Source organism: Artibeus jamaicensis, unplaced genomic scaffold (genome assembly GCF_021234435.1).
Source record: "Artibeus jamaicensis isolate MK-2021 breed Jamaican fruit bat unplaced genomic scaffold, CSHL_Jam_final contig_444, whole genome shotgun sequence".
Taxonomy (NCBI): Eukaryota; Metazoa; Chordata; class Mammalia; order Chiroptera; family Phyllostomidae; genus Artibeus; species Artibeus jamaicensis.
The window spans coordinates 6,196,972-6,212,155 of record NW_026521831.1 but is presented as its reverse complement, the minus strand read 5'-3'; the positions used below and the strand labels follow the sequence as shown (position 1 = coordinate 6,212,155).

At 51.8% G+C, this 15,184-nt stretch overlaps 1 protein-coding gene across 1 annotated transcript in view; it reads right to left on the bottom strand.

The window, feature by feature from the left end:
* Positions 1-1,564: 1,564 nt before the first annotated feature.
* The window catches only part of ATG2B (autophagy related 2B), a 67,853-nt gene continuing 54,233 nt past the window's right edge, over positions 1,565-15,184 (bottom strand). The window contains exons 36-42 of the mRNA XM_037130287.2: positions 14,762-14,969; positions 12,269-12,338; positions 11,833-11,915; positions 11,094-11,215; positions 10,709-10,863; positions 9,917-10,066; positions 1,565-6,703 (exon numbers count right to left, since the gene is read on the bottom strand). Coding sequence (XP_036986182.2) covers positions 6,473-6,703; positions 9,917-10,066; positions 10,709-10,863; positions 11,094-11,215; positions 11,833-11,915; positions 12,269-12,338; positions 14,762-14,969 — 1,019 coding nt within the window. The 3' untranslated portion in view covers positions 1,565-6,472. The remainder of the gene's footprint in view (positions 6,704-9,916; positions 10,067-10,708; positions 10,864-11,093; positions 11,216-11,832; positions 11,916-12,268; positions 12,339-14,761; positions 14,970-15,184) is intronic.

Genomic DNA, 15,184 nt, shown 5'->3' with positions numbered 1-15,184 from the left:
AAGGAAGGTGGGAAGGGCCATCGGCACAAGACTTGTCATTTTCACCAGGGGAGCTTCTTCTTTCACATTTCATTTATTTTTAGAGGGGTGGGAGGAAGGAAGGAAGGGAGAGGAACGTAGTTGAGAGAAACATCGATCGCCTCCTTCTCCTAATCACCCTGACAGGGAATGGAACCCGAAACCTGGGCATGTGCTCTGACTGGGAATCGAACCAGCGGCCCCTGGCCCTGCAGAACGACACCCAACCGAGCCACCGGTCAGGGCACAGCAGGGGAACTTTCAGCCCACTGGTCGGCACCAGGCGCCCTTAACCACCCAGGGGACATTTGGGCACACCTGACAAACTTTGGGCTTTACAGGTGGGGGGGGTGCTACTTGCGTCTGTGGGTCCAGGCCAAAGACGCTGCCCGACAGCCACAGTGCACAGGACAGCCCCCCAACAGAGACGCACCCGGCCCACCCGTCAGGTTGGCCCGACGCAGCCCCATTCCCGGCACTGATTGGACGGGTGTGGAGTGGGGCCCGAGCTTCAGGGCCGAAAAAAATTCTCCAGGTGGCTCTAACGCCTGCTTACAGGGACGCGGCACAACGGACCGACCAGGGCGGCCGAGGGTGCAGGGGGAGAGGGGGACGAGCAGGCTCATTCTGGTCCCGGCCCAAGGGTTCCGATGGCCGTTCAGCCCGATCTTCCAGCAAAATGCCTTCCTCGGTTTTCTAACCAGGGAAGGAAGGTGGTGAGACCCTGCAAGTTCCTCTTAAAGGAACTCCCTGCAGGGGCACCGGGTCTGGGAGTCACACTGTGGCCGAGGGCCCGCGAGCTGGCACCGTGACGTCTCTGACCCTGTCTCCTCGCCTGGGCCCTGTGGAAACCAGGGGACCTTGCAGCTGCTTCTGGGGGCGCCCGGAGGGTTCGTAAAGAGCACGCAAGATGCACCTCACGAGAGCCTCGTGTGAGGTGTCGGTGACTTTTTACTGACGGCTCAAGTGATGATTCTATTGTGACGTGTGTCCCATCAAAACCTCTTGTAACATACTGTGTTTTTTTTTAAAATAAGGATTTCTCGAAAGTATTTGAAACCTAGCTCCCTGGCCTGTGTTGTCAGTTTGGCTCAAATAAACTCAATTTTTAAAAAATAAGTGTTTCTTTAAAACGTTCCTTTTATAAGTAGAAATATTCCTCCAAATAAAACAGAGTTATCACATGTTTATTAGGTTCCTATGGTCAAGCCCACAGGATGCACTGGACACGAGTCTACACTGCAGGAAAAACCCAGTGACTCGCACCCGAGGGGGTGGGAGCGGCAGGCACCAACACAGCACACCCCGCGCATCTCGGGGGTGGGTGGCCCTCCGGCACGACACACGCCGTCGGCAGTACCGGGATGGCACGGACGCCATTGCCCAGGAACAGGGTCCGACCCGGCCCTACCGCTCACCCCGCAGAAGGACTGTGTGTGTGTGTGTGGGGGGGGGGCTTGTGGAAGGGTTCTTGGCAAAAGACAACAGTGTTTGAAGCAAATTCCAAAGAATAAATATTTTAATTTTCTTCAAGAGGATTCTTAATTTCATATTTTAAATAGTCACGATTTACATTTCCACAAAAATACGTGTACAGCATCAGTATTCTACAAGTAGTCACATCTGTAATTACCTTATTAGGAGGCGCAGCAGCGGCGGTGGGCAACACACACAGTGTCTGTTCTCTACTCGCCATGGGATCGAGGTGACGACTACTGCAAGTCGGGACGGGTTCAGGTCAGGGCTGAACATGGCGCCCCAGCAAACCCGCAGTGAAAAGCCCCACGTGACCGGCAAGTTTCACAATGTAAGACAAATGAACTGGCAATTGGAAGCTGCCACTTCAGAGACACAAGTGACATGTGAGACAGTGAAGTGAACGCAGGTTTTACAGAGAAGTTATGCCCACCACCCAGGGCATCAGAGGGGTCACTGGGTGGGACTCCAGCAGGTTCGCAGCCTCCTGAAACCTCTGGCACTTCCTGCAAGCAACATACTTGAGACCGAGGGGCCAGCAGCCATGATGCGAGGTGAAAGCACCCAACACCTATGTTCTTAAAGATTGCTGAAACTTATGAACTACGGAAGCTCCCTCAAATTTCTCATCCCAAGAGAAGCCTGTCATGGTGGTGCGTTAGGCTGCATTTTCCACCTGTGATTTGCAGAAAGTACAATGAAAGGAAAACACGTGTGGTTCAAACTGGCTGACTCGCAACTGTGCACATAAAATCTATGACAGGGTCACAGTGCAGGACCCTGAAAACACGGGGACAAACATACATTGGCATTGAAGCACTCAGTTATTCTTCCACGAAACAACTATCTTCCAGTAGACAGAAGTAAGATTTTTTGGCAACAGAAATCTCTTTTTTTTGCCTTCATTATCTATACACTATACACATAACCTTCCTTTTCAATGTAAGACTCACAAAAGCGTATGGGATTTATCCCATCGATAGCAATTGGTGCATCCAAGTTGATGTCCTTGCAGATACAAGAGCATCACCTGGTGTTTGCTTAGTGCTTTACTTTCAAGAAATTTCAACTTCATAGACATTCTCTCCAATGCCTTATGTGGGTCAAGAGGAAGAGGGGGAATAAGATCGCTCAGCTTAGCGCGTGAGCCTTGCCACACTCCCCAGAATTCAGAGGAGCCACGCCCAACGCAGGCGCACGAAATGGACACAGACTAAACGACTCCACTTGGGCCCAGCTTTGTACACCCACAACATCGAAACTGATGCTGACAATTCACTGTTAACCCTGAAACCACCTGGAGCAAGTGTCCATTCAAAGAGCTTAACTTCAACACTGCCCACTCTCTCCCCGCCGTGCGGGGCACATGCCGTGCGGGGACCCAGGGGAGCGAGCACGGGGCAGGCGCCCGCCTCTGCACGAGCAGCCCCTGGACGAGCAGGGCTGTCGACTGTTCCGGGACTGAGCAAAGGCAGCACACCCTTGTTCACAGAGACAGTTGAAGAGCCGTTCCCTTAAAAGCTGGAACTATTTTATTTTTTTACATTTATTGATTTTTAGAGAGAGGGGGAGGGAGAGGGGCAGAGAAACCCAGATGTTTGAGAGATACATCAATTGGTTGCCTCTCATGTGCCCCTAACTGGGACTTGGTCTGCAGCCCAGGCCTGTGCCCTGACTGGGAATCGAACCAGCGACCTCTCAGTTTACAGGCTGGTGCTCAGTCCACTGAGCCACACCAGCCACGCCAGCCGGGTCACATTTTAATAGCATTTGAAACTGACACGCAGCAGGAGGGATAAAACATTGGTTTTTATCCATTGTAGACACACTGCTACTTGGACTTTTCTTTTTTTTTGAAGATTTTATTTATTTATTTTTAGAGAGAGGGGAAAGGAGGAAGAGGGAGAGAAACAATCAATAGGTGGCTGCCTCTGGTGCGCCCCCTACTGGGGACCTGGCCCACAACCTGGGCATGTGCCTGACTGGGAATCGAACCCACAACCCTTTGGTTCACAGGTTCACGCTCAATCCACTGAGCCACACCAGCCAGATGATTTTCTTTTCTTAAAGCAACTTTTGTATTGTAAAAATGTTGATGTTAAATGTGCTCAAATGGGAATCCCAATGGGAACCAAGTTCTAATAAAGTGAAAGTCCACTGCAGTGATGGGCAGAACCGCTGGGCCCTGTCTACCTTGAAGGGCAGAAGCTGAGTGGACATTCTACACATAAATAACAGCAACCTGGGGACGGACAGGAGGGACACGGGGATCCGCCCTGGTCCTGTTAGGAGGAGACACGGCCACAGGCTCGGCTGCCCGTGACGGAGGTGGTCTCCCCGTGGTGCAGCGACACCGTGGGGTTCTGAGCCTCGCTGCGGCTCTGGGTCAGGCTCGCTTACCTGCAGCCCTTGGGGACAGCCCTGCACGGACTCAGCGCAGCCGCAGACACACGCGGCCTGTTCCGTTCAGAAGCGTCACACCAGAAGTGCGCCTCACGGGCGCCGCGGCTGCGCAGAATGCCACACCCTAAGTGGCCTGAGCCCTGAAGGAACCCCAGCTACTCTGCGTGACGTGCGCAGTGCTCTCGTGGGACAATGCAGGCCGTCTGCAGTGTCGTGGGCCTGGGGCACTCTACTGAGCATCCTGTCCACACCACCATTTACACACACATGCGCGCACACGCACACGCACACCCTCTTCATCCGAAAATCTTTGTTGGGCTTTGCTGTCAGAAACCCCTTTGTTCATGGAGAAGGGACACCAAGTTTTAGAGAGATCAAAAAAAAGTCTTGGCCAAGCCGTCGCTTGGCGAGTCACAGATCTGGCCACCGGGGGATCCGGCCTAGCACTGTTTTTACGGTGTCATCACAAGGTAACAGTCTGACCCCACACTTTTAAAGAAGGAAACAATTGAGGTTGAGTAACAAAGCAGAAGCACCCAGGCACAGGACACAGAAACCCCTCCAGTGAAGAGCACGTCGGCCACGCCGGGCCCTCAGTGCTGAGTCCGGGACACAGGCTTCCGCTCCCACACCCAGGTCCGTCAGCAGCTGGCGCGGGAGGGCGGGAGGGCGGGGCAGGGCAGACGTGGGCACCTCGTCACAAAGGTGGGTTTAGAGGAAACACGTGAGCCCAGTTCATCAAAGGACGGCCCGCCTGCAGCTCACGGGACCAAGATTATTTCTCCGTATCCTGCAGCTCACTGAACTCGCGTAGTGAGTGGGAGTGTGGGGAGCATATTTAAAAGGTAAAGAGGTTTTCTGTTTCTGAGTGTGATCCAGTGTTTTCCAGTGTGACTCCTCATCACAGATAACATGAGTGGGTGCTCCGTTGTGAGGGGACGGAGCCCGTCAGGGTGAAGGCCAGGCTGTCGGAGGCGCCCACGCAGGTGGTACCTGCATGCCCCGCCCCCTCAGACCGCGTCTGCACATGGACACCGCGGGACGGGGGCAGGGCGGCAAGGGACCCGGGCCACTCAGACACGGCAATCCTCTGAGCACTGCCCTTTCCGGTTGCTCAGCAGTAAGAAGGAAACAAAATAAAAATGAACGTTATCAAGCACAGTTTTCATAGATTTTACATGTTCAGATTTTTGGTTTACACTGCTTTCTTGTTGATAAAACTCAGAGAATGAAAGTGATGCGATGTTATTTTCCAAACCCCTGCACTGAAATGTGGTCCTGAAATCTAAACTGACCTTGACGAGACCCCCACTGGGGAAAATGAGAGCTCTCGCCACACACGGGTCAGCAGCGGGCACACAGAGTCCCGCCCCCTTCCCCTGGGAGACCCAGGTGAGAGCACTTCCCCTCCCCGTCCTGGGCCGTGACCGGCTCGCTGTTCACCAGAATCGACTCTGAGAGAGCGTTCGCAAGTACCTTGGGATAAATCAGAGTACTGCACCTACGAATGTGCTCTAAGAAAGCAAAACATCCGTGGAGGCATAAAACAATTTCACCTTTAAATAAAAATACTTTATTCATTCCTGACACGTTATCAAAATGTACATTGTTAACCAGGTAAAAATGGTACTTCGAAATGACTGACTAGGGCAAATTTGGAGGATTTTTGGTTAATTTAAAAGCGTAAACACACTTCCACTCTCCCCTTCCACACACTGCCCACAGCACTACGATGGCCTAAGTGAACGTTTAAACAACTACGTGGCCCAGCTCATACGGGTGCACATTTTCATTCACGCTCCAGATACACGAGGATTATTACACTTGCGTTACCCTCCTTTGCCAAAACTTCCAGGCTGATTCTTTCTGTATCTTGTGCATCTTTGTAAAATCACGGAAAGCAGACGGACAGCACGTGACTCGCACGGACCCAGAAACACACACACAGGATAAAGTGCAGCGCGACAGGACACTCGGGGACACGCCCGCTCCTGCGGGCGTGTGGGCGTGATGTGTTCCCAGGGCAGGGACCCGAAACCCGGCAGGCGCGGTGAGTGGCTCCTCACTGGCGTTCGCTCGGAAAATCCTATTTGCTTGGCTCTGCCCGTGGCCCTGTCTCTCATTCTCCGTGAAAGCTGGGAAGCTGGGATCCTTTTCAAACCCGGAGGAAAATCGCCTCCCGGAGCAGCGGGTTCCCAGGGCCCAACCACTTCCGAGCCGCGGTGCCTGCAACAGGGTCTCCGAGGGCCGAGCCCGCAGCCTGGGGAATCCGAGTCACCTTGACAAAGGCAAGCACTCCTCTACCTTGGCAGCAATGCTTTAAGGACTTTTGACACCAGCCACCAGACACTTGTACAGGCAAGTCCCAAACCAGCCCTAGAGTGGCAGCAGTTCTGGTTGCGCGTTTGGGGGATGTTAAATTACTTAACTAAGATATGCTTTTGTTCCTGAGATGAGCACAATGAAATTACCTGGGTTCCCTCTACAGCTGCCGATGGGACGATGGGACGCTCCGAACCTCAGCTCCACCCTCGTCATCACCCTCGTCGTCGTTGGAAGAGTCACCTCTGAAGCGTCAGTCCTCCCCGTGCCGCCACTTCTGGGACTCGTCTTGCCGGACATCTGGTCTCATCTGGTTCCTCATGCCTCCCAACACATTGGACGTTGCCTCCGTGGCGACGATCAGAGGTTTCACTACCGCTGGCGGGATCTGGCGCAGGACCTCGCCCACGGCGCCCGTGACCCCTCTGCTCTCGTGCTCGCGGGCCGCAGTCTCGTAAATGGTATGAGCTGTGTCAGCGATGCCCTGGAGGGGGCGGCAGAGAGGGGAGCCCGTCACTGGTGGGAAGCCCCCCTTATCCTAGAACACACACTTCAGTGGATTTATCCAACACGTTTGTTAGACCAAAAAGAAACAAAAGACCTGCCTCGGGGACAACCCAGGATAATTATTTTTATGGCAAAATTCTAATGATAAGAGGAGTGAGAGGCAATTGTCACGGCCGTTTTGCTGGGACCCAGCTAAACTGCAGTGCCCCTGAGGGAGGGCTGCCGAAGTGTGAAGGGCCAAGGCAGCTTCGCTGGCTGACTGACCCCTGTGGTCAAACAGCACACGAAGCTTCTGGAACAAGCATGGTCACTGCAGGAGTGTGGTGACAGTTCCTCTGAAGCAAGGGTAACAAGAAAACCCGGTTCTACTAAGCTCCAGAATATTAATTTGTTTTCAGTGACTGGCTACGCAGCAGAAAGGTAACTGTGGACCAGTCAGTTAAGACAAAGGGCTAAACAGAACATGTCATTGAACTACACGGAGGAAATTCTGGGAACATAAAGCAGGAGCGTATGTGACGATGACACACGGGGCTCCGGCATTGTCTGCCTGCCCTCCGACTGCCGGACAATGGCCCACTCGGGACTGCTGCGCTTTGGGGCCACGAAGACGAGCGTGTCCACAGGGCCACGGGGTGAAGCTGCGTACACGGCCTGGGGGTCTCCACCACCCGTCCAACTCAGAAACCCCCCAGGGGACAAGGGGCTCTGCTCCACGGTGACCATTTATTTCCGTGAAGCTCACAGGCCAAGAAACCGGGCTCCCCAGGGAGATCCAGCAGCCCCGTCCCTGCCCAGACTCCAGCCGTCGCTCTGATGAGCGAGCAAGGGGATCATCTCTTCCTGACACAGAAGGCAAAAACGCACAGTACTGGGGGGGGGGGGTCGAGGCGAAATGAAGTACGGAAAACTAAAAGAAAAAGATAATAAATGCTATTCTTTAAACCATCTCCCAGACAACGGGCAATAAGGGGAACATGAGCCCCCAGAAGAAAAGGCTCACAGTTTACACACTTGTCCACATCCTCTTCCTCCCCCTCTCTCGGCTGCTCTCCCCGCCCACAAACAATGAGAAGGTATTAGTTCATGAAGATAATTACCACCACCCAGCACGGAGACAACAGGAGTGAATTCACACGTGGCTCCGTCACTTGGGCCATGTGACCTCAGACCTTGAAACGGGGAAAGAACAGGCCGTGGCGGTTGTGAGTTGCATGAAGCATGTGAAGAGCGCGGCACGGCTTAGCGGGGACGAAGAGTTTAGTAACTGATCCCTGGACACCACCGCCACCCCCACGTGCGTAACCACCTGGCGGCCCCAGAGCAGAGCCGGCCCAGCAGCGTCGGCAAGCTTCCTCCCTAGTGCACCCCACGGGGACACCTGTGGGCCGCACGTCCCGGGTCGTTCACTCTGGTTTTTGCAATCCTCTAAAGCGGTACAAGTCATTCTTAGCTAGAAGGCCCTTATGAAGCAGCCCAGGCCGTCAGCTCTAACCTGCGAAGTCTAGTTTGCCGACCCTGCCCTGGGGGACGGGCCTGTCTGTGAGACACACGGGCTGTTCACCCTGGGTCTTTGAGCTGGTCACACCCAGCGGAAGCAGAGACATGTATCACCACTCAGGAAGCTCTAGTCAAAGAGTTTTGTGAAACAGAATTCAGATTCAGTCTAACCAAGCACACCCTACCACCTCTGCGCACTCTCCCAGCTCCTCCCTGCCTCCCTCCATTTTTCACATCGGCAGCTTCCGAGAGGGAGAACTAAACATGAGACCCAGTGCCCAGTTCCTGTCCCCGTCCACTGCCGACTGGCCACGGGACACGGGAGGCCATGCCCACTGAGCCTGCTTCCTGGCCCCCGAGTAAGGAAAACCACCAGGCTGGAAGTCTGCACACAAACGCCAATGTAAAGCAGGTGCAGGCGAAGCCTCTTACAGACAGAAGTGCCAGCCAGCCAAGAGGGAGGGTAGCCCGCTGCCCTGCTCTGCGCGCTGCCCCGGGGTCACTTCCACCCCCCGATACATCCTCACGTATCCACCAATAACGGGCCATCCCACCACCTGCAGGAGCAGGTCTGACGGGTAATTACATCCCTTTATTCTCCCGACTGAATCCCCTTCTAAGAAAAGAGACCCACGGTCTGGCCACTAATAATTTCCTTGGGGGCCCTGCCTCAGTGGTCTCCTCCCAGTTTGGGACGCCAGAGGCCACTTCTGTCGGCCAGACGGCTGCCTGAGGCACTGCTGCCTGCCAGCGTGTGGTGGGGAAAACACCTTCCGTGAAACCCTAATACACCAACCGTGAGTGAACCTCGGACTCCAACTCCATGTCACGTTAGAAGGAAGGTTGAAGAAGATTAAGACAGGAAGTGCCCCGACACCAGCAGTGAGAACCAGGGCTCAGCGATGCAGCTGAACGAAGATCTGGCAATGTTTGGTGAATGTCAAGGTGCAAGTTGTTGCGAATCATCAATTCTACCTCACGAGCAAAGGGACTTTTCAATGAACCTTCCTACAGCGATGTTTTAGAGAAAAACGGAAACTCGGTGTCCACCAATAGCGAAATAAACAAACTGTGCTATGTCCACACAATGAAATACTGTAACAGAGGTTACATTTGCTGTCCATACATCAACATGGACACATCTTGAAAGATGTAAGTTACAGAGTGATACATACAATATACCATTTATGTTAACTTTTAAATTCAAACGATGAGATGTGTTGCTTCTGAGTAGATACTTGCAAACTGAAACTAGGAAAACACGTAAGAAGAATCTGTACCACCTCCAGGACAGTGGAGGCAGGGAATGGGATCAGGGTGAGCGAGTCACCTGAAAACTTGCATGTTTTAAACAAACGTGAGTAAACACAGTGAAGTATAAATGGGCACTGAATCCAGCTGGTGAGAACCTGGTGTGAGTGCTATTCCTTGCTTGCTTCCGTGCAAGACCGTGGGGCGGAATAAAGTGGAGTGGACAGGAAAACTGAAACTGCACATGCACTTTCTAAAACTCTCCGAGACGGAGCCCATCAGTGAAGCGTGAGCCCGCCGGTCCCGGGCACCTGCCCGGCCGTAGGGAGCATGTCCAACTCCACTCCCAGGGGCTCTTCGGGAGGAACCCCAACCACTGATCGCCGTTTGGAGAAGCGTGGACACTAGTTCCGGCCTGTCCCACGCCAGTGGCACCTACCTCTTTCACGACGCTGTAGGCCTTGGCCACCCCTTCCCGCAGGTCTACCGGCTGGTGGGCTAGGCGGTGATGCGGGAACCTTCTGGGCTTCTTGGGCTCGATGGAAAGAGTGCCGGGAGACACCATGTCATAAGCAGTCTCTGCCGCCGCCTGGTCGTGTTACAGAAAGTAAGAAAGGACTCGGAAGACGGCCTGGACTGACGGCCGAGAGCGCACTTCCCGCAGGGACGGGGAGCAATGGAGGGGGTGCACCCTCCCGGGTGCTTCAGCAGGGTCTGAATTCTTTACAAGAACAGGCTGCCTTTGCAGTAGGAACATCAGGGCACACATTCAAAACTGACACTCTTAGTCGTGCTGACTGGAGTGGTCCCTCCTCTGCCCTCTGAGGCCCGTCTCCCCGTTACCAGGTTGGTTGGGAACGCTCAGCCCACATCAGGTCAGCTGCAGCTTAACACTTAACACGGCAAACCTTCACACAAGCACCCTTTCGTCCGTAAGGCCGCCTTTACATTCAGCCATGACCTTATCATGTAAATGTGAGATAAATCCTTGGTAACTGAGTGGTTATAATTAACCAGAAATAGGCAAACAAATCTAACACTGTATTCCACTAACTCTACTCATTATTTACCACTGCGTAACAGATTAAAAAAGCATGATATTAAATCATTACAAATAAAATATCTACTCTCCACATTCTGCATATTTTCAGTGTCATTAAAAAAAATGACAGACCCGTTTTGCAGTGGCTCCTCCCCTCTGTGCAGACCCAGGTAGCGGAGGGAGAGATACCTGTATGGTCTGAACCATCCTGTTGGTGAGCTCCAGGGCGGCCATGGCTGTGCAGGTGCCGAAGGAGGCAGCGCCTCTCTGGAAGCCTCTGACGATGCGGCCGTCCTTCCGGTACTGCTCTATGGGCAGCCAGACCAGGTCCTTCAGGCCTTGCACTGGAACGAGAGGGGCCGCAGTCAGCTGCCAGGCTGGGGCTCAGCCCTCTGCTCACATTCCAGCCCTGGGCTTTCTAACCCCTGGCAGGGGAGGCCGAGTTCCGTGTGTGACTACAAAGGTGGCTTTTCTAGAAAGATGCTCCTCACACGGACCCTCCAAGGCACCCATGACCGGAAAAGGGTTACGTATCACGGATTAGATAAAAAAACGACTGAAAAGGAAAGCTCACCTAACTGCACCAGTGAGTGCATGGGCCCCACGCCGCCCAGGATCCCCGGCAGCTGGTTCTTCTTAATGTCGGTCAGCCACTCGGTGATCGCGTAGGAGAGTAACTTGTCAACGCCTAGCAAACTAGAGCACACACTGTTAGTACACAGGGAGGAGAAGAAATGTACAGCTCTCGGTAAGTCTGGGGAATGTTTTTACTTAAGGCCAAAGAAAATTACATCTTACAAGGACAGAATATTACAGGTGCTCAGTCTGAGCATACATGTAAATAAGTGTACACACACGTGTGACGCAGCTGTGATGGTAGGAATTCCCGCAAGGCTCAGGCAGCAGGTGCAAGTGTGTTTTACCACCGTGCTGACTTCTTCAACATCTAAGGCTGCGGCAGGGGACTAACTCAGCGTCTGCAAGTTGCCGTGCAGTTCTCAGCTATGGAGAGCTGGTGAGAGCCCTGTGCACCCTCAGCCTTTTCACTAAATAAGCCGACTGACTAGTTTGGGACATTATAAAAAAATAGGATAACTATAGCTGTTTTGGAAAAAGACTACTCTGCTAGAATTACTCTCTCAGAATTCTAGTCTCTCAGAATACATCTCAATAAGGATCCTCTAAAAATGAGCTCTCTCCAAACAATACTGTAAACTAAGTCACGTATGCTTGCTCAGAAAACTCCATTTTCCCTTTTTATAAACTCGCTTTAGCAACCTCACGCTGAAGCCCCGTGCGGTGAACCCACCTACCCGTGCCGGTAGAAGAGCCTCTTCAGCTTCAGCTCCGAGCAGTTTAACTGGGCCAGACCTATCAAAATGCCAGCGAAGGTGCCCTTGAAAACACAAATAAAAAGGCCACATTGACCTGTAAATCGAGAGACTGAACATTTAAAATAGTTAGTAGTTGGGAAAGTCAAAGTCATATTCACTAATGAAGCTAAAACATTTAAAACATTTATGGCAAAACAATACATGTTTTATAATAGCTATGACCCAATTTATATCAACCCCCAGGGGTTCTTAAGCGAATGGTATTTAATTTAGTGTAAAAACAGAATTAAAGTTTAAAACTTGCACTTTATCTCATATATAAAACTATGACAGAAAAAAACAATTTTTAAACTGAGCGCATCAGAAAAACAAATGGGGTAACTTTGTAGAGAATCTTTACACAAAGTTTCCAAACCTGATCCATCGATACATGTTTGCCGTGGTAATCGAGTCGAATAGGAACTTCTGATGTGAATCTAAATTCTCTGAAGATAAAGAAAGAAGGGGAGTTATTGATATGAAAGTTACTAATAGTTAATTTGATCTAAATTAATTTGTTCAATTGGAGAATAAAAACAAAGCCAAAAATAAATAAAAGAGAATGCCTTTCGGCTTTACTTTTTCTTAAGGTAACATAACAACTAAACCAATGTGAATCATCTTATAAGTCATCGTTTTATTATATTTCAAATTTCTCATAAAAACCTTTTCCTAGTTTACTAAGTAATGTTCATCTTAGAAAAATTTTACTCTGGTAGATATTCTCAATTTATACAGACAGCAAATTAATAAAAGCAACCTTCAAGACTAAACCAAGTAATATAATCATCACCAAAGAGTGGGAAGAAAAGAGGCGACGTGCTCACTCGTGGCTCCACCTCGAAGCAGAAAGAGCCAGGGACAGCGGGCACGGGTCCCCGTTTTTAGGGGGGCGCCGTCATGGGCACGGCACTTGCCCTCGCTGAGCCAGAATGGCTTTGAAAATAAATTTTTGAAACATTACCTACACTGGTGAGTTTTAATGAGCAGTCTTTATTTTTAATCCTCACCCAAGGATATGTTTATTGATTTTAGAGAGAGAAAGAGAAAGGAACAACGACATGAGAAACAGTGACTGGTGGCCTCCGGGACGTGCCCTGACCGGGGATCAAACTTGCAACCTTCTGCTGTACGCCAGGACAACGCTCCAACGCACCGACCGGCCCGGCCAGGACTCAGTGAGCGTCCCTGAGATCAGTGCTTGTAAACCGGATGTCCACACACAAGCACTGGGAGTTCTTTGAGAATGGAACTCTGCAAGGGTGGCACCCACCACACAGAAGCACTGGCTTCCCAGGCTGAAGTGTGAACTGGAACCTGAAGCACATTTTTGCTACAGAATTAATGTTGGTGACTGTATCCTAAACCATCCCCCGGAGACGGCTGAGCCCACGGAACCTTGAAATGCTGTAGTCACGCCAGTCACTACAAGAAGCCTGGGCCGCGGGCCATCTCTGGCCCTCTCGCATGCACCTCCGTGCTGTGAGCAACGGCCCCTCGCCACCTGCCCCCTGTTCTTTTACTCTTCTCTCCTCCTTGACTCGACATAGGACACATCACCCGCTTTCACTGGGTTTAAGCTCAGTGAGGTGGGGATTCTTCTGTGTCTTGTTCACTGAGCCTAGAATACACTGTGGCGTGCATGCGGATGGTAAGGGCTCAACAAGTACAGGGTGGGGCGCTTTTTTTACACTTCAATTTCTTTTATACCCATTATCCAGTATTCACAATAACTGAATTGGTAATTTATGCAAATTGTTACTGAGTACACAGTTTTCTGGTAGAAGTTTTTAAGAGAAAACGATCAATGTGGGACAGAAGCAAGAGAGGCCCTTCCTTTGCAGCGGGAAGGCTGGGACCACCGCGACCGTCCAGCCCAGGGCCTTTCCCACGGTCACAGTCTGGGGTTTTCCGTCAACATACAAGATACTCAAACATAAAAACCATTTAAAAATGGTTATACTGCAGCCCTGGCCTTGTAGCTCAGTTGGTTACAGCTTCATCCTGCACACCAAGGTCATGGGTTTGACCCTGGTCAGGGCACACACAAGAGACAGCCAATGAAAGCGTAAATAAGTGGGATGACAAAGTGATGCTTCTCCTTCTCTCCCCCACCCTTCTTCTCGTTCTCTCTCATCAATAAATTGAAAAACAAAAAGTTACAGCGCTTGCTTTGGGCAGGACTTAGAGGAAGACAGAATTTGGGGGCCGCCAAGGTCAGCAGGAGAGGAGCACAGAAGATCGGGGACGTGGCTCAGTGCCCCTCACAACACAGGTGCGTTTCATCGTCACCCTTTCTCCTTCCAGCAGAGCCGAGGCTCCGGGCCACTGTCGAGGGCTGGGAAAGAAGTAAGCTGGGGAAATGAAGGGTCTGTGAAGGAGGGACGCACCCCCACGTGTAAGAGTGGTCAGGGCTGACGGCGCCAGCCCAGGGTCTGGCTTCCAACAGGGCTGACTCAGCCACGAGGGGACAGGCCGGGAAGGACAGGGCAGTGATGGGGGAGGACACACAGAGAAAGCTGGATAGGAAGTTCCAGCAGGGAAAAGGGAGGAAGGTCGACGCTGAGGTGGGTGAAGGAAAAGAGGAACCAGCTCAGTGTTCGAGGAGGCACCAAAAAGCCATTCGGCAACCGGGAAGAGAAGGGCAGCAGGAGGGGAACGGAAACTGCTGCTATAGAACCAACAGAGGTGGCCCCCAACCTGGGCTCCTGCCTGTAAAACGGGAGGGGACGTCAGGTGGGTCCCCAGCTGATGGCTGGCAGTGCACAGAGAAGCTGATGGGAGCTCACAACCACCGTACATGAACACGTTAAAGAACCATCTTCAAAACTCAGAAAGAACTTCACGTGATCAAAATGAAAGGATTCACCTAAAAAACACAGGCTGGTCACTAAACGACACTTCTTCGGCCGCGAAGTCCTTGTCTCCCTCCCCGTTGGCCACTTCCTCGGAGCCGGCGCCCTCACTCCGGGCAGGCTGCTTTGGCCCAGGGAAAGACAGGACCAGGCTTGGCTCCTTTGAGGCACTTAAGCGCCTCGGCACACTGCAGGTGACATCGGATCCGGGAGACTTCTTAACTGAAAACGTAACGTGCACATGTGAACATGGGTTTGCTTCCTTCCAGGCGCTGTTCAAGTCACTCCAGATGTAACCCACTTTGCTACATTTCATTTAATAAACAGTCAACTGCTACGGAGAAAACTGACTTTCACCTTTTAAATGATTACTTTCACATGAACTACATTTGCATAATTTAACGAAAATAAACACAGAACACGTCTGTATAAATGAA